The 19,668-nt window shown below is 35.1% G+C and overlaps 1 protein-coding gene across 7 annotated transcripts in view; it reads left to right on the top strand.

Annotated features, from left to right (window-relative positions):
• The window catches only part of TMEM161B (transmembrane protein 161B), a 70,932-nt gene that overhangs the window by 48,214 nt on the left and 3,050 nt on the right, over nucleotides 1-19,668 (top strand). For 6 of the 7 annotated variants that reach the window (XM_060295989.2, XM_060295992.2, XM_030847267.3 and 3 more), the window contains 6 exons: nucleotides 9,343-9,494; nucleotides 9,944-10,004; nucleotides 10,504-10,644; nucleotides 13,799-13,912; nucleotides 17,640-17,814; nucleotides 18,817-18,913. In XM_060295989.2, coding sequence (XP_060151972.1) covers nucleotides 9,343-9,494; nucleotides 9,944-10,004; nucleotides 10,504-10,644; nucleotides 13,799-13,912; nucleotides 17,640-17,814; nucleotides 18,817-18,913 — 740 coding nt within the window. The remainder of the gene's footprint in view (nucleotides 1-9,342; nucleotides 9,495-9,943; nucleotides 10,005-10,503; nucleotides 10,645-13,798; nucleotides 13,913-17,639; nucleotides 17,815-18,816; nucleotides 18,914-19,668) is intronic. The other variant, XM_060295991.2, reaches the window with a different exon arrangement.

The following is a 19,668-nucleotide window of genomic DNA, read 5'->3' as shown; positions in this document are numbered from 1 at the left end:
GTACAGGATGATCTATGAAAGTAATAATAGCAAGATAAAGGAGGAGAAGCATTTACTCAAGTGAAGGTACTTGGCCATTATTTCCATTGTCATAAGTAAATAAATGTTATATTTTTACCTAGTACGTGTTTTTTGTTATACATGTACTGATAGAAGCCTAATTTTGGTATTATAATGTTATTTACATTATTGAGTTGTATTTGTGTACAAAAGGGTTAAAAATAACTATATCTAATTTGCTTGTAAATTGTGGACAATTAGTGAAGAAAGATCAGATCAAAGGAAATAGCTCTTAGAGAAATTTTATTTTGAAAGCCATTTCTATAGTATTTTATGTGTAGTTTATTATTTATTTTTCTATATGAATAACTTATTGTTAATAAGCATACTCATGGGATTAGAGAATAAAAGGATGTTTCTTCCTTATTTAGAAACAATCTGTTATATAAGTATTCGAGAAATTTGATAAGTATCTCAACCAGAAACTTTGTTAATCTCTTAGCTAGTACAGAAAGTCTCTATAAGTGATCTCAAAAGAAAGTTACCACAGTTGTTAGTGAGGAACTAAATGTGGTACCATAATGTAGTTATTTCTCCTGTCTCTTTAAAAAAAAAAAAGCCAGATTTATATTCTGATATGTCTAATGCTAACAAAAGTCTGCTTTTTAGGAGATTTTTGTTTAGTCTACTACCATGTACTACTGTTTGGGTCTGTTATGTATTAATTGAATAAAATACACATTGCTCTAAAAATTTGGTAGGATAAGCAGTTGAGTTTTGAATTGAAACATAATGAAGCATCTACAAAATAAAATCCGAGAATAGACTTCAGTTGGTTCAGCAAATCTTTGTGTAACTCTTGGCCAGTTTCTTCTTGACCAGGAATGAACTGTTAAGGGTTGTTGCTGGAAAATACTCAGATTTTTTTCTTATTTTGTAGGGAATGTATAGCTGTTAGAAAAGCTGCCTATTTACTTCTCTATAAAATAGATCAAATACTTGTTGTGTTCTGTCCTGGGTGTATGTATGTCACATCTTTGCCAGTGAAAGACTTAGACTGTATTGAAATCTTAAGGTTTTTATGATCATAGTGTTTAACAAGCATGGGAAACTTTTCTAACAGTTGGTTAATGTTAATAATCATCATTAACATTTTACTATTTTAATTCATAGGACGTGGAAATAATCTCAGTGCATATGTGTTTTACACTGTGAATTTGTGTGTAGTTTAGGTTCTGTTAAACTCTAGGACATAATGTACTTTCTTCCAGAGTGGGGGTACATTGTAGATCAAGATTTTATTAAAATCTAGATTGAATCTTCCAAAATGTTAACTTTTATTAAATACTATATATACATTGTTTATAGAGACAAAAAGTTCTAAAAGTGTTGTATTAAAAACCAAGAGTCCCTTACCTTCTTGCCACTTCTTCTGGTCCTGTTTTAGCTGTTTATTCAGGCTTTAAAATTTTTTTCATATTTCTACATATAATGCTTATACTACTGACACTTAATTCATCACTTGTAATAGTTGAGGATTTTTCTTAAACTGTCATCCTCTGTGTTTTCTCTTTTTTATGTTCTTAATATAGTTACTTTACAATTTTTGCTGAAATCAGTTCAGTGATTTTTAAAAATTTATTTATTTTATTTATTTATCTTGGCTGCATTGGGTCTTCGTTGCTGCTTCTTTCTCTAGTTGCGGCAAGTGGGGGCTACTCTGTTGCGGTGCACGGGCTTCTCATTGCGGTGGCTTCTCTTATTGCGGAGCACGGGCTCTAGGTGCTCGGGCTTCAGTAATTGTGGCGCACAGGCTCTAGAGCGCAGGCTCTAGAGCACAGGCTCAGTAGTTGTGGCGCACGGGCTTAGTTGCTCCGCGCCATGTGGGATCTTCCCGGGCCAGGGCTCGAACCCGTGTCCCCTGCATTGGCAGGCAGATTCTTAACCACTGCGCCACCAGGGAAGCCCTCTGATTATTATACCTATATAAATATTGTTCATATGTGAGCATTATAAGGTATTATATCTTCTTTTGCAGTTTTTTCATTAATTAATTTTTTTAAATTTACTTACTTTTCTGTGTGTTTATTATTAATTCCACTAGCTTTTCAATATAGTTATTTCACAACGTCACTTATAATTTGTATTAGTTCCTCTTCCGTCCCACCCCCCACCCCCATAGAGAAACCCTTCCCAAAGACCTCTGTTCTCTGGCTTTTATCTGAACTGGTTGAACTTTTGGCTTGCTACACAACTGTCATCCTGGGACTTATTTTTGTTGTCATCCTAGGAATTCCCTTTGCCTTTCTCCCAAGTTTAATTTGCCATTTCTAGGAATCAGTGTTTTTCTCTTTCTTGGTTTGTTCGAATGTTTTGGTGGAGCTTTTTGCGCATGTGAGGTAACCAGTTTTAGACTTTGCAGTTTTGGAAGTGTCTTAATTCTCTGCTCTCATTTATTTAATTGATATTTTGGTTGAATAGTGAATTCTGGGTTGTCAGTATTTTTCTTCGTAATTTTGCAGACATTGCTCCATTGTCCTCAGTGTCAAAAGTTGCTGTTAAGAAGTACAGTGTCATGATGTTTAATCTTTTGCATATGACTTGTTTTGCTTTATTTTTCTTTTCAGAAGGTTTTTACAGTCTTCTCTTTATTTGTCTGCTTTTTGAAGGTTTATGATCATGTGCCTTTTTGAGAATCTTTTTTCATTATTTGTGCTGGGCTTTTGGTAGGCTCTTTGAATTTGGAAACTTCAAGTTTGGAAATTATCTTGTACTATGTCTCTGATAGTTTTTTCCCTTCTGTAATCCTCCCATCCCCTGTTTTGTTTCTCCCTCTCACTTCTGTTAGTTGGATATTGTGCCTCCTGGATTGATCATTTCATCACCCTTTCTGCTTTCTTATATCTGTGTCACACTACAGTTCAAGGTAGCTTGTATACTTGGCAAGTGAGTGATAGTAGTAAGTGCTGCGAGTTCAAAAGAGGAAGAGAATGGTCTGGGCAGAAGAGGTAAATGGTAAGCTTCGTGAAGGATGTGGAGCTTGAGCTGAGCCTTTGATTAGCTAGAGGGAAGGGAAGAGGGTAGTTCAGGTAATAAGTTATGATCCAAGACAGTATAACTGTTACATTTAGGCAACGGTAAATACGCTGTTCTGATTTAAGTGGAGGTTTGGGGACTATTGAATGAAAGCTTGAACATATGGGCGTAGTTAGATCATAGTATTACATATCAGAATATTGTTTGTGTGTTTACACTGTGGGTTATGGGAAGGTTTTGTTCCAACATAGAGCTCAATAAGTAGTTGGTTTTAAGATTTATCTACTCTTCAGTATGAATTCAAGATGTAGGCATTATAACCTGGGTTTGGTTGCATCTAATTTTGTTTTTTTTTTTCCTTTAGTGTTGACATATTTTGTAATTTATTTAATAAATCTGTGGTAACAAAATTTGGCAGTAGGTATAATCTTTGAAAAATTTCATTTTGGTCATTTGATACCACTTTTGGCTAAAGGTGTTATTTTGCTTTTTAGTGTAAGTGAAGGAGTTGGAAATTGTATCTTTATAGACGCTAGTATCCATTTTCAGTAAAAAGAAGCACTGTTTTTCCAACCTGGGCTTGGGGCCCTCAGGCAATGAGAGAGATCATAGCTAAATCTCAAAAGCATTTCATTTGTGGTTTTGGAGTTTTTATGTTTTGTTTTTAAATCTTTTTCCTTCTTCCTTGTTATCTCCTAATATGTAAGCTCTTCGTTAGAATGCCAAGAAGGAGATGGACCTGTAGTGTTTGATAGTAGTAAAATGAACTACTAGCTTTGTTTCTTTTATTTTTAAGTTTCAGAGAAGAGATAGATGAGTAAGGAGCATGGGATTCAGAATATCCTGGAGAGAAAAGTTTGAGCATCTGTATTCTAGAATCTTATCACCACTCTTAAAACAGTGTTTCGTGTTTCATAAAACTGCATCGTGAGTGTTGAAAGTTAGATGAAGTTTCTTTTAAGACTTGTAAAATTGTTCTTAACTTGCTGTCTTAGAAAACTTGGTACTCTACTTCATTATAAGAAAAGCTACTATTTGCATGGGGAAAAGCTCCAGTAGTCCTCTTTATTTAAAAATCAGATTTTTTTCTGTTATTTGCTTTTGTATTGTTTACACTTAACCTGGCTTAACTCTTACTGAAGTGATTAATATCACTTATTAATCATAAATATAATTAGGTTATGCTTTTAAAATTACATAATTTTAAAAATAATTGTATTATAGACTCTTATAATGCTGTTCTCTCCTATAAGGAGAAGTTCAGAAGATTAACCAGGGAAGTCTTAACTTTGTAGTTTTTCTTTATTAATTGAACTACTAAAAAAATTATTCGTAATGTAAATTTAAACTACAATGTGTTTATTACTTTGGTTAATTAGAAAACTCTTCCAAGAGCTTAGTTTATGCAAGTTGGTTTAGAGTTATGCTTTGTAACCTTTTTTTTTTTTTCCTACCTGCACACACAGCTGACTCCTCTCAGAGGCATCTTTCATTACAAACAATATATCTTCACCCAGGTTAATGGGATGGGTGTGTGCTGATGGTGGGGCAGGTCCTGCCTTTATCTCCCCTAGCTGGAGCCTGTTGATTACTGTCAGAGTTCTGACCTGGATACATAGTCTTCTCAGTTTTTTTTCCCTGTAAAGTCTTTTTACTTTAAGCAACTGTAGACCACCAGTGTCTTTGATGTGAGAGCATAAATGCAAAAAGTCTGAAATAAATGATATTCTTACAGAGAAGGAGGAGAAAATAGTGGTAGGATATATGCAATGATAAAGTTATAGAAAAGTTTAAAAAATTCACATCACATCTTAAAATGACATGGAAACTAAATGTGCTTTGTTAAACCCCCATCAATCATTTTAATTGAAATTGACATCCTATCAATTTGACAGCCCTACTTAAGCTTAATATAACAAAATCATGCCAACTTCTGCAGTGATGTAGTATAGTCTTATTGCTTATAAATGATTTAGTAGTTGTTAGCCAAAATAGGAAGAGGATTGACAACTATGTTTAGGGAAAACTTGAACAATAATGTTAGGTGATTTTAGAAAGAATTTCGAAGGAATAAGACATGGAAATACCACAAAATTCTTCATTACAAAGTAAGAACTGGAGTGTAAATATCACTCTTTAAATTCTTACTATAATTTGCAAAGATTGTTGGTTTTACAGATATATAAGAATTGAGGATTTATTTCCCTTGTTGTAAAATAATTTAGCTTCCCTTTTCCCCTGATGTTCAATATCATAGAAAAACTGACATCTATTATTATGTGGATTAGCTCTTTTACTTCAGTAGAGTTTCAGATATCTGCGTATTGCAGTACTCTATAACCAGAGTACTGCAGAGTTAAATTGAGCAAGATAACCTTGGGTCAGGGTGCTGAATATTTGGTGGAGGAAATAATGTAAACCAGTGGCATTTCCGTGTTTATTAGTTTTAATTTTTACATTAGAGCAGTAATTTGTTAATAAGAACATACTGCATAGCACAGGGAACTCTATTCAGTACTCTGTAATGACCTATATGGGAATAGAATCTAAAAAAGAGTGGATATATGTATAACTCACTTTGCTGTACACCTGAAAGACACATTGTAAATCAGCTATACTCCAATAAAAAAATTAATTAAAAAAGAAGTAATTTGTTCAAATACTTGACTGTGTAACCTGAGTTATGGTGAATATAAGAAGACATTCATTTTTATTTTTTTCAACTATATGGATTTTTAAAAAATTTAATTTATTTTTGGCTGTGTTGGGTCTTCGTTGCTGTGCGCGGGCTTTCTCTGGTTGCAGCGAGCGGGGGCTACTCTTCGTTGTGGTGCGCAGGCTTCTCATTGTGGGGGCTTCTCTTGTTGAGGAGCATGGGCTCTAGGCTCATGGGCTCAGTAGTTGTGGCTTGTGGGCTCTAGAGCACAGGCTCAGTAGTTGTGGCGCATGGTCTTAGTTGCTCCATGGCATGTGGGATCTTCCCGGGCCAGGGCTCGAACCCGTGTCCCCTGCATTGGCAGGTGGATTCTTAACCACTGTGTCACCAGGGAAGCCCCAACTATATGGATTTTTAATTTCCAAATCTCTTAAAAAAGATAGTTCTCTCTAAACGTAATAACAAAGGTACTGATTTTTAAAATATTGTCATTGGAGTATAGTTGATTTAAGAAGACATTTAGAATGAAAGTAACATGCCTGGTAAATGTCTTCAGGTGTATGCCTAAGTTCTATAGTATTTCTGGTTATATGGATCCTAAAGCATGTATTTGTTATAGAAAATATGAAAACATGCAGAGGTCTTTTTAATCAAAAACTTAATAGGGTATCATCTAGCTTTTCATGATCTGGTTTTGTTTGTCTTAAAAGGAAATCAGGTACTTAATTTATAGAATGTAGCATTATAAGTAATATTATAGTAGTCTGTAAAGAAATATATTAAGAAGTTGAAATAAATTCCTAATACAGCAATTTTTAGATTGTACCTTCACCTTGCATGTAGATTTTATTCTGAAATGCTTGGAAATAAAATAATCTTCTTTTTAGAGAAATAATGCTATAAATGGCATCTCCTTTCAGATTAGCCCATGAAAGTTCATTTGATCTATAATTAGCACACAAGACCACATTTTTTTCCAAAGAAAATAATTCTATTGCTAGTAAGTAATTAGGAAAATAAATTTTAGCGAGTATTTATCTTGAATCATGGAATTTGAGAAAGAGCAGAGAGGTTTGTGTGAAAGGGAGATTAGCTAGAGTGGGATTAATTGAGGTGAGAACAGTGAAAGTCAGGAAGGGGGATGATACTCATTGAAAAATGAGGTGCTTGACTAAAGGAGGTTAATAAAGACACTTCCCATCACACACTTCTGAGGGCCTCGTTGCCCCAGGAATAGGTGGATAAAAATGAGCTATTCTTATACTTCATTTTATTTTTTGACATTTAAAAGAGGGAACTATCTTCTAAATAAGCCTTAAGAAAACAAAGCCTAAGCCTTTATAAAACTTAGAACAGGGCTTCCCTGGTGGCGCAGTGGTTGAGAGTCCGCCTGCCGCTGCAGGGGACACGGGTTCGTGCCCCGGTCTGGGAAGATCCCACATGCCGCGGAACGGCTGGGCCCGTGAGCCATGGCCTGCGTGTCCAGAGCCTGTGCTCCGCAAGGGGAGAGGCCACAGCAGTGAGAGGCCCGCGTACCGCAAAAAAAAAAAAAAAAAAAAAAAAACTTAGAACATCCTTTAAATTTATAACCCTGAGTGGTAAATAATTTTTATTTTTGTTATTACCGCTGATAAAAACAGATCTTAGATTAAAACTTTTTCTATATATTTTTTTACTTTGAGTATCTTATCCCAGAGAAAGAATTGTTTTTATCTCATTCTTCAAAAGGTCTATTTACCGTTAAAGCATAGAATTAATAGTTTCAGGTTACCTAAACTACCATGTAAAACATTATTTCTATGGCAAAATTTGTTCACTGATTGTTTGAGTACCTACTATGTGCCAGGCACTTCTTTTGGTGCTCTAACTAGTGCGCAAGAGACAAGAATCCTTGATATGGAGTTTACATTCTAGTAGAGATTTATTTCAAGTTGCATTTGAAAGATGCAAGAAAGTCATCTGTCTGTATTACCTTCATGTTGGCTTACTTAGGGTAGGTGCCCGTAAGCTTTAGAGCAGCTGGGACTCTACATTAATATCCAGTATCCTAGGTAGGATCTTAATAGAGACTGGGTAATAACTATATTAGCATATTTTAAATAGGCAGCAAAGGACATCTTCCTTTTAAAGAGCAAGGACGAGCGTCCTTATCCTTGCCCATCCATTCCTTAATAAGAATACTTCTGGGCTTCCCTGGTGGCGCAGTGGTTGAGAGTCCACCTGCCGCTGCAGGGGACACGGGTTCGTGCCCCGGTCCGGGAAGATCCCACGTGCCGCGGAGCGGCTGCGCCGGTGAGCCATGGCCGCTGAGCCTGCGCGTCCGGAGCCTGTGCTCTGCAATGGGAGATGCCACAACAGTGAGAGGCCTGCGTACCGCAAAAAAAAAAAAAAAAGAATACTTCTGATTGTGAGGATGTTTGAACTATTTACTTCTGTCAAGGCAGCTCTATTTTGAAAATGATTTCATGTGTTGCTGCTAACTACCACATAGCTTAGGTGCTGTATACAGTATCTTAGAGGCAGTATACTAAGTTGTTAGCTGAACATACTCTGGATCCAGACTGCCTAGATTTAAATCCCAACTGCCTCTGATCTAGCTGTGTGATCTTGAGCAAGCTATTTAACCTATCTGTGCCATAGTTTTTTAAAGTCTGGAAAAGTAATGATAATAGTTGGCTAATGTAAGGATGAAATGAGTTAATTGGTAATGCTTAGCACTTGGCAAGTACTAAATGACAGCTGCTGTTATTTCCTATGCTTGATATATAATTAATGTAAAAGTTGCTTGTCTAGGTTTTTTTGGCCAAGCACCTTATTTTGTTTGGTGGGTTTATGCTTTCAAGGAGAACAATTTGGTATAATGGAAATCTGGATTCTAGCTATGGATCATCCACTGATTTGCTCTTGATTTGATTAATTACTAAGGGGGGAAAGGCTCAGATAAAATAGTCTCTTTAGTACTTTCATATAAAATTTAAATATTTAAAAATAGGTGAGCATGTTGAGCCTTTGGTTGTTTTTGAGTACTCAACAGGAACTTGTTTAAAGTATTTTGTTTTATCATACTGTGAAATGCTGATCCCAGATGCTTATTTAGTTTTTGTGCCACAGCTTACACATTGGCTATTAGTAATTCTCAAATTTTGAATTAGTGGATGATTTACAGATGATTCCTATGATGTGTGTTTAATTCTAAATATAAACTACTTGACAAATATACCCAATAAAAGGTAGTTCCCTAAGATAACTGGTACCTTGGCTTTTCTGAGAACTATTTCATAATAGTTTCACTGAGAACCTATTTCATAAAATTATTGTAATAACCTCCTAGTAAATTTGAGTTAGATAAAGTAGAAATACATTCTTTCCCTAATTACAGCTTAGTATATGTATGTACACTTTTTATTAATTTAAAAATGTTATAAACTTCACTTAGATTTGCTTTGTTTTTATGTCTTATTTTCTGGAAGACTATTCAGATTTTCATTAGTTTTTCACTTACTTCCAAACGGCACTTTGTAGATAAGCATGTTGTAGCATCAAAATGAATGTTGTAGTCAAATTTTATTGGAGTTCAGGCCCTGTAAAGATGGTTGTGTTTAAGTTCCACAAAGTTATTTGTGGTTTTTCCTGAACTTTTCCTTCTGCAGCAAAGTTCTATTTTCATTAACTACACACTATTTTAAAGTAGAAGATGGTGGTGAAAGATCAGTCTGTGTTACCTTTGGATTTTTTTTCTTCGTGAAAGCAATGGCAGTCTTGATTGTAACAGAAAACTATCTGGAATTTGGACTCGAAACAGGTAATAATTTCATATCTGTTAAGTTTTTAAAATTAGGTTTGAGGCGTATGTTCTGTAATGTTCTAAATAATTAACCTTTATTATTCTTAAGATCTTTTTTTTGTTTATTTTTTTAGCTAAGCTTTTGCTACCTTTTTCCAAAAATGCTGTTCCCTCCCCATTTTTTCCTTAAAGTTAAATAAGTTTCACCAATGCTAATGTTAGATAAAGATGCACACAGATAAAGATGCAAATTTTATGCATACTCATGGAATGTACAAATATCAAAGGGATGTTTTCAAAGACTATTTCTCCTAATAACTAAATTTTATTGCATTATGACATACTAATTAGCACATGAAAGAGCTATGCTCATCATTTCAAAATTTAAGATGTTCTGTTTTCTAGCATTTTATTTCCAAAGATTCTGTGTTACCCCTATGATAAGAGTAAATTTTTTCCCCCTACAGGGTTTACAAATTTTTCAGACAGTGCGATGCAGTTTCTCGAAAAGCAAGGTTTAGAATCTCAGTAAGTTTTAAATTATTATTCGGATTTAATTTTTTCCATTTTTGGTAAAATAGCATTTACTATAAGTGGTTCTTTGTTTTTAATCAGTGAAAGGAGTTCTTTTTTAAGTAGGACTGTCTCTTTTTTAGCAATATTCTTACTCATGTTTTTTACATTTGTATAAAGTATCTTTTATAGAATTCTCATTTGAATTTGCTCTTATTTAACTTAATTCCTCTTCTACTAGAGATTAAATGAAATTTATGAATCACATGTTATTTTCTATGTTGAACATGTAGGTTAGATTGTTAAAACTGTGGCTTAAGAGATGTCTGATTTACTTTATACTTCATCAAAATCCTTTATGGATGATTGAATAAGAGCAGTCTTTTTGTAGGAGTTTACTTTGTTTGTATTACTGTTATTATTGTGGTTTGTAAAGTAATTGATTAGAAGAATGGAAATTTCTAGAAAGTTAACTTCAAAAGTTTATCAGCTTTTTTAAAAATTTTATTTTTAGGGGTCCTGTTTCAAAACTTACTTTCAAATTTTTCCTGGCTATTTTCTGTTCGCTCATTGGGGCTTTTTTGACATTTCCTGGATTACGGCTGGCTCAAATGCATCTGGATGCCCTGAATTTGGCAACAGAAAAAATTACACAGTAAGCGGAAAATGTACATAAGCACATGCAGATAAATATATGTTTTTCATCTTAATGAAGGTATATTATTGTAATGAAATCATAAATTATTGTATTGAAAATTAATAATCATTTGATGTCACACTTCTTCCTCTTTCTACTATAAGCAAGCTTCTTTCATTCACTTCTAAATTTTAAGTCCTATGTAAAAAAACCCCACTAAATTATTAAATTTCTCTTTTATCTGTTAAAATGGAAATATCAGTATTTATGTTAGTTCTTTTGAACTCAAAGATGAATGTTTATGATATTATGATCTCTGCCACTAATCTAAGGATCTATGGAAATTTCTTTAAATCAGAATTTTTAAGTTAAAAATACTTATTTAAATTTCATATAATTTTATTTAAATAATTTAATATTTTTTATTTAAAGTATTCTATTTAAAAATGTTTTGAAAGTAAATCTGTATACATAAGGAATGTTTGTTTTCCTTATATTATTGATCTGTTTGCAAGATTATTTTAGTTCGGGATGGCTAATACCGTACAGTGTTAAATATCATAGATTACTATTTTAGTTTTCAAATGGAGAAATCGTATTCGAATCTCTGCATATTGTTCAGAGCCCATTTACTATCTTATTTGTGGTTGTCACAGATTTTTTGTTGTTGGTGGTGTGGACACCTTGGCAGAGTGACAGATTTTTATCTTCATTTCATATCCAGATCCAAATTTCCAAGTCCTCTTTTTGTTTTGCAGTAGAAGCCTAAGTTGAGAATATTCCATTTTGATATATGTATTTATAGTCATTAAGTTTCTCTGAGTAATCATATTTCCTAACATTTCTGCTCTTTAAAAGCCGATATTTAATGATGCTGATTCTCTAGTCTTTTCACATTCTTATCTCTTACCTGTGTCATTTTCCTTTATTTTAATTTTGAAAGTTTTTTGTGTTTTTCCTTACCTCCATTTTTCTTTATTTGCTTTGTGTGTGTATTTATTTATTCTCACCTCCCAGTACACACTCCTTCATCCCTTTTTTCCACTCCTTTTACTCAGCATGCTGTTGGCTACATCCTGCCTTTCTCCCACCATCCGTCTCTCTAATGGCTCCTTTTAAAACAAAACCTGATTCTCCCCCTCCTCTCTACACACACACTTCAGTCCACTAACCCCAGTGTTATGATTTAAATAAGCTGAAAGAGTGGGTGGAGGGGAGCCCTTCACCAGCTACTGAAACCGCTGTGGGCTGCTCCTTGATACTAGAGTGTTCCCTAGCAACACTGCATACCTAATACTGCTGCTTTCTTCCCCTGCACCCGATGATTTACCCAGGCTGTGGGATGAAAGAATCACTTTATAAAAACATTTAAAGCATTTAGTGGTGGTTTGGGGTTGGGGATGGGGGCACATTTTAGTTTCCTTCTCAGTAAAATGTGGCTTCTTAAGATTTTTCCCTTTGGGAATTTGGAGTTTTATTTTCAGTGTATTGCAAACTCCCCAACCCCACGCCCCCCCGCCACACACACACACACACACACACACACACACACTCACTCACTCACTCACTCACTCACTCACACACCTGCCCGGATGCAGTGTATTGCAAACTCCCCAACCCCACGCCCCCCCGCCCCCCCACACACACCTGCCCAGATGCAGTGTATTGCAAACTCCCCAACCCCACGCCCCCCTGCCACACACACACACACCTGCCCAGATGCAGTATATTGCAAACTCCCCAACCCCACGCCCCCCTGCCACACACACACACACACACACACACACACACACACACACACCTGCCCGGATGCAGTGTATTGCAAACTCCCCAACCCCACGCCCCCCCACACACACCTGCCCGGATGCAGTGTATTGCAAACTCCCCAACCCCACGCCCCCCTGCCACACACACACACACACACACACACACCTGCCCGGATACAGGGTGTGGGAAGCTAGTTTTGTTGTGAGAACAGCATGACTGGCACAAAGAGCAGCATTCTCTTTACCCCCATGGCCAGGCAGTAGTACTTGTTTTAGTGCCAGAGCTTAGAACCAGAGTTCCACCTCTCCCTGTCAGGTGTTCATGGTTTCCTGATCTGGCCATTTGCTCACATAAATCACTTGCACTGTAGTGGTATTTTAGTGTGTGTGTGTGTGTGTGTGTGTGTGTGTGTGTGTGTGTGTGTGTGTGTGTGTGTGTGTGTGTGTGTGTGTGTGTGTGTGTGTGTGTGTGTGTGTGTGTTTTAAACCCTCCAGTTTAGCTCCCCCAGCATGGTTGGTAATAAAAGCAGTACATGGTAATAAAATAGTCTGAAGAATTTTGTCTTTCTGAAATACAGACAGTCTTTACCAGTCATCTATCTCTGTAGGATACAAACTTGGGACAACAATTAACAATGACATTACATCTCACACCTGAAACCTTTTGCTGTATTGGGTATTTTGCCTTGTAGGAGAAATATAAATGTCCTTGGTTTTTATAGGATAGGGAAATTAATTTCAGGTATGTTCATAATGCTTCAGGAAGAAATAAAAATGTGAGTCATTTATGATTTTAACAATGTAATTAAGACCTTTTACATGTTCATTACATATTGAAAGTTTCCTCATTTATAAGTAAGTTGCTGCAGTAGCTTCCGTCTGCCATATGCCTTCTAGTGTTATGGACCTTGCTAATCACTGTCTCTTACTTGTAAATAATGAGAAGGCACTTTGTTTTAGCTGGACTGAAAAGTATCAAAAGATGACTCCTATACTGAAAATCCATTGGATTCATTGATTGTGCAAAGTTAGAGAATCATTTAAGTACCAGTGTATTAAATCAGGGATACAGTAGGAGATTGTTAAAGAACACTAGAATAGGAGTGAACAGATTTAGATTTTAGTGCTAGATCTCCTTCTAACCTGTAATATTGCCATGAGCAAGTCATTTAACTTTCCTCAATCTGAATGTTCTCTTCTGAACAATTAAAATAATGAGGTATTTTTACAAGGGCTCAAATCAGTGTTAAGTAGTAGTGATAAATATAAAATAATGGTGACAATAGTACCTTAATATAGAATACTGAAAATAAGTTCCTACCTTCATTTTTTAAGTCCCAAGGTTCTGTAGTTTATTAGTGTATTTTGTTTCTGGATTTTTATGTTTATTTCTTAAATACTTTCAGAACATTACTTCATATCAACTTCTTGGCACCTTTATTTATGGTTCTGCTCTGGGTAAAACCAATCACCAAAGACTACATTATGAACCCACCATTGGGTAAAGAAAGTGTCCCTTTGTAAGTATGGGTATTTGGGGGCTAATTTTTATTTCATTATATAATCAAAACTTTTCTAAAATGTTATTTACTGTGTTCACATTTTTTAATGATAACATTAGGACACTATTTTTAAAACATTAATAGAAATGTTTAAAAATATATTATAAAATAGAAACTATAGGTCATCATTTTACCTTTTGTGATCTTCATTAATGGTTTTGGATGATTATTACTCTGCACTAATATTATCTTGTACAGTTGTAAGTTTTTCTGCTTTTTTAAAGACACTACATTTCTCCTACTGTTTTCTTAATTGTGAAAATTATGGAGGAAAAAATGAGTAGTATAAATGGAAATTCATATATTTAGCCCCTTAAGGGTTGTTAACATTTTCCATATTTGCTTCACTGTTTTTTGCTTTGTTTTTTGATGAAGTAGTTTTGCAAGTAAATTAGAGGCATAACATTTTTACCCCTAAGAACTTTAGTATGCATCTCTAAAAAATAAGGATATTTTTCTACATGACAATATTATCATCATAGCTATTAAAATTAAAAATAAAACCTTAACATTTTAATCAAATATTAGGTCGTATTTCCCCAATTAGACAACTGTATTTTAACAGAAGAAGGTAACATAGAAACAATTTATTAAAAGGCATTAATAACTATACTTGATATGTTAACTCATTAGCCTTATGGAACTATGTTAGAGTAATAAAAAGATTCAGGCAGAGCTGGTTCAAACCCCAGTTCTGATCCTCACTAAAACTGTCATTTGAGGGAGATTATTTTACTTCACTGAACCTCTGTTTCCCCATCTGGAAAATGAAGATAATAGTATCCACCTCACAAGGTTATCATTGGAATTAAATGAAAGAACACATGTAATGCAACCAGCTGGAAGTAAGTGCTTAATAAATGTTCCTTTCACTGCTTTGCCTCATCAAAATTAAAATAGAAAATCTTGACTAGTCAATGATTCCACAGTATGCATTTTATATTATGTATTTCTTTTAGATCCTGGTACAAATTTGTCTTGAAGTGTAGAATCGGTGATGACCATGATTTTTTTTTTAACACCTAATCTTATTGAACTAAGAAAGTATACATTGAAGTCATAACATTTTTTCCCCCACACAAGTAAGCTTTAATGGTAATTTTAACTTGACAGGTTCACTGAGTATTTAAAAGTAATCCCAAGGATCGTAGGGTTCCAGACCAAATCTCAGATAAACTTTTAACCCACATCTTTGATGCTGAAAGCATTCCTAGTCCTTCCTTGAAGTGTGATCATGGAAGTTGGATTTTATACTTCTGTAATTATGTTTTCTGATTTTATATTTGCCTTAGTTTAATTAAGAAAACAAGGAAACTAGCATTTGTGACATATACCAGTTATTATGCTGGGTATTGATATTTTACATATTTTATCTCATTCATTCTTACAGTAATTCTCTATTTATGATCGCTGTTCTCATTCCATTTTATAGATGAAATAACAGACTCAGAGGTTAAATAATTTGGCTAAGGTTATTCAGCCAGATCTGGTGTATGTAAAGCATTTAGTAGTTATACCAATATTCATTTCCCCACTTGTAGCCTACAAAACTATGTACAGATTAGTAGTGAATACTATGCTTAAAGGAAGTAGGAAGAAGGAATTTTCCCCTTGGTATGTTAAATTAACAGGAAAAATTTTGTTGCACATGAAGACCTAGAGTCCTCTTCCTATAGCTTTATTTCCTTTGTCCCATTCCCTTTTCTGACCTTCATAAATGAAACAGAATTACAGTCATATCTCTGCTCCATTTTATTCTTTTTTTATTTGTCAGATCATTACATTAAGTGATTAGACAGGTGATTTTTAATTTTTGTTTAAACTCCAAAGTCCATGTTAGAAATGGCTGCCCGTCATCCCAGGTTCTTCGTCTGTCATGTGGATTAAATGGTTTGTTAAAGGCCTTTATTTGTAGTCAGAAGCAAAAATGGATAGAATGCAGTTTCAATCTGGAAATATATTTAAACTCATCCACCCATGTGTTCTGCTTCGGCATCAAAAAAATAAAATGTGAGCAAGCAGAGTCCATATGTGTGTAACCTTGTGAGAAGAAAACCAGAAGAGAACATATGTGGTGAACCGTAGAATGGCTTCAGGAATTTGGAGAAATTTCTTCTGCCTGTTCTTTACCTGTATATTTTGTCCCAGCTCAGACTCTTTCTTGAGATACCCCATCATTTCAACTTACCAAATCCTTATGAAGTTGGTTAAATAATCTGAGTTAGCAGTACTATTTAATTAGGGACTGTTATCTAAATCCTGAACTCCTCATAAACAGAGCAGATATGTTTTGATTCACTGCCTTATACCATTCATTACAGTGTAAATGTATTGATAAAAAGTTATGCCTTGGGCTTCCCTAGTGGCGCAGTGGTTGAGAGTCCACCTGCCGATGCAGGGGACACGGGTTCGTGCCCCGGTCCGGGAAGGTCCCACATGCCACGGAGCGGCTGGGCCCGTGAGCCATGGCCGTGAGCCTGTGCGTCCGGAGCCTGTGCTCTGCAACGGGAGAGGCCACAACAGTGAGAGGCCCGCGTACCGCAAAAAAAAAAAAAAAAAGTTATGCCTTTATGCTTCCTAACCAACAGTACATCTCTATTGGAGCTTTATGTCCATGTTCACTCATGACCTTGTAAAAAGGAAACCAAAAGAGAACATACATAATAAAGCCTTTGTTCCATCCCTATTTTCCCTCCACTTCATAAGTAGTTCAAACCAAACTATACACTTTCACATCTTCTCTGCCTTTTCTGTTTCCTGTACTGTTCTTCAACTTTATTTCCACAGGCAACTTCTATATTGTAGTTTTAGTCCCTTTCCTAGGTGCTTACACTGGACAGAAGGAAGGGGTGATAATGGAGCCTATTTTGGAGCAAAGTGTTGTAAGGTTTTTTATCTTTTTCCACTTGGTCTTCTTTATAGCCATCCATACTCCCCTCATGGTCTTAAGAATTTGGGGGAGACGCCTATAAATTCCAGATCCTGTCTGGCAGATCACACATTTCACACATTTCAACAGTCACATATTAAGCGCCTGATGTGTGCTAGAGCTTTGAATAGAGTCAGGCATGGGGTAGGCATTATTTTCAAATTACAATGTTATCTTTTATCAAAGCAGAAACTGTGGACCCCAAAAGGACATCAGAATTTACCTCTTCTTTATAAAGTCCTTTAGGGAACATCTGATTTTGTCAGTATATCAGAATTCTTGATCCCAATCAGGAATTCAGCAGAGTGAAAGATCCTACTCAGGTATTTATATAACCAAACAAAACTCTAGCCAGAAATAGATGGGTTGATAACTTGATAGTTCCGCAAGCTCCTCTGGTTTCCTTCCTTCTTTCTCATAGTCTCCAGTTTAAGAGCACCCAACTTCCCTTTTCGTTTTATAGCCGTTTCCCCCCCCCCATGGAGGAGCGTAGTTAGAGAAAAGAATCCCAAGTGTTGCTCTACTTTGTTCTGCTAGATTTATCTCGTACTGTTTTATTTCATGATACATTTATCTGTTAAGCAAGTGAAAGTATCATGCAGGTAAGTCTGTGGTAGAGTGGGATACTTTTTATATCTCCATCTGTAGCTAAGTCTAGATTTCCCTATATCTTAAATGATGAACATTAACACATATAACTAGCATGCTAGCATATTTTGGTCTTTGAGAGCACCATATCAACTTTTTGATCTGTAGAATGACAGAAGCTACATTCGATACTCTGCGACTCTGGTTAATAATCCTGCTGTGTGCTTTGCGGTTGGCCATGATGCGTAGTCACCTGCAAGCTTACTTAAACTTAGCCCAGAAATGTGTGGATCAGATGAAGAAAGAAGCAGGGCGAATAAGCACGGTTGAGCTTCAGAAAATGGTAAGTTTTATACTGCAGTCAAAATGAAAAATAGCAAATACTGAGTTGTAAATGACTATAAATAGATGGGATAATCTTAAACTGACATGTCAGAGACTTTGATCTGATTTTGGTGCTAGGTGAAGAAAGGATTTCAATTCCCTTCTTGCCTTAAGTACATTAAGTATCATACAGTTTGGGTTGCAAAGCTGTGGTATATCTACTTTTGGTAAATGGGACTCCCCTAATTGATTTGAAAGACATCACAATATATTGTATAGCCTTTATGACTTAAAGAGTAGGAAATATTAGTTTTAGTGACTAAATGTATTCCTTTTAACATTATTCCAAGTACTTGAACATGAAGCATAAAATTTAACTTAATGGGGATTCCAGAGAAGGAAGGTGCTAGGAATCCATCCACCATTATAATGGACTGGACCTATAACCTGATCGTGTCTTTTTGAAGAAATGTGGTGTTGGGGCCTCTGTTTTTTAATCTCGAAATTTCATTGTAAGAAGTATCTATCAAGATTCAAACAACTTTTTTTATGTTTTACCTTTCATGTATTTTCATACTTTGTAGTTTTACCTCAGTCGAATATAAATGGGGATTAATGTTTTTATTTATGCTCATATATGAGTGCTATTGTTATTTAGTTTGATATTTTAGGTGTCTGTCTTTAGAGATTTTAGCATTTTGTTTTATATGTGAAATAGTAAGTGAATATAAGCAATTTGAATTTTAGTGGTTTTGTTTCTCCAATTTGTATTAATCACTTAAGAAATATTTTTAAGGAATTTATTTTAATATTTTCACATTTTAAAGAACCTTCGAACTGAGCCTTTCTGAAGTCAGTCTGGTGGCATTTATAATGAAGTACAAATTTATTACCATTTAGCTTTCTTCTCATGAAAGGATTATTCATCTCTTAAGCAATTCAGTTTGACAATTATATGAAAGTTTAATTCATTCATAACATGTCAACCGTGTTAGAAACTTAAGAATGTTGTTGGTTGCAGGTCGCTCGAGTCTTTTATTACCTTTGTGTCATTGCACTGCAGTATGTGGCTCCTCTGGTCATGCTGCTTCACACAACCCTGCTTTTGAAAACTCTAGGTAGGCATACCCTGACAACTGGGAAACTTGTTGCTTTACTTTCTACCTACAGTTAATAATGCTTTTTGTTACCTACAAAGAAATAATCCTCTTAAAATTGTTTTTCTCTTTAAAAATTTTAAGAGGAAACATATGAAATTTTAAGCTGTGGAAGTTGATTCATTGATTGATCATCTTGATTTTGAAAATTCAGGCCCATATCGTTTTATAATGTTAAAAGAATTGTTTGCTAAAGGTTAATTCTGAGTAACTGGAGTGAGCACTTTTTGTCTTAATATTTTATGTTGTAAGAGAGTGATTTAAGATTTTGTTAGTGCATAACATTTAAATTATTACAAGGTACTTGTAAACTTATGAATTACAGAACCCTTTGGTGAGTTCTGCTTCAGATAACTTACGTTGATAGAGTAAAGATTTCTCAGTGGCAGAACAAAGTTCTTCTGTAAGTCTGTTCACTAAGCAATCCAGCCCATCTGTGGTGTTACTCAAGAATCTATTGTTGTATTGATCATTTCTTTGCTTAGGTCAGGCAGTCTGCCAGTGTTGGGGGTTTAGAAGCCAAAGGAACTAAAAGCATTATTGGGTGGGCTTATAGATGCTTTAGTAGAACTGTGATAGATGTAAATGTCCTTCAGGACTCTATGGAACATAAAAGAGTAGCTCAGTTGTAAATTCTGTGACACATCTTCTATCCAAAATAGGAAAGTATATGATAAAAATATTTCTGGAAGCTATTAATAATCTCGCACATTGAC

The sequence above is a fragment of the Globicephala melas genome, chromosome 3 (assembly GCF_963455315.2).
Source record: "Globicephala melas chromosome 3, mGloMel1.2, whole genome shotgun sequence".
Classification (NCBI taxonomy): Eukaryota; Metazoa; Chordata; class Mammalia; order Artiodactyla; family Delphinidae; genus Globicephala; species Globicephala melas.
Note: the sequence above shows the minus strand (reverse complement) of the source record. Positions and strands in the feature narration are given on the sequence as shown.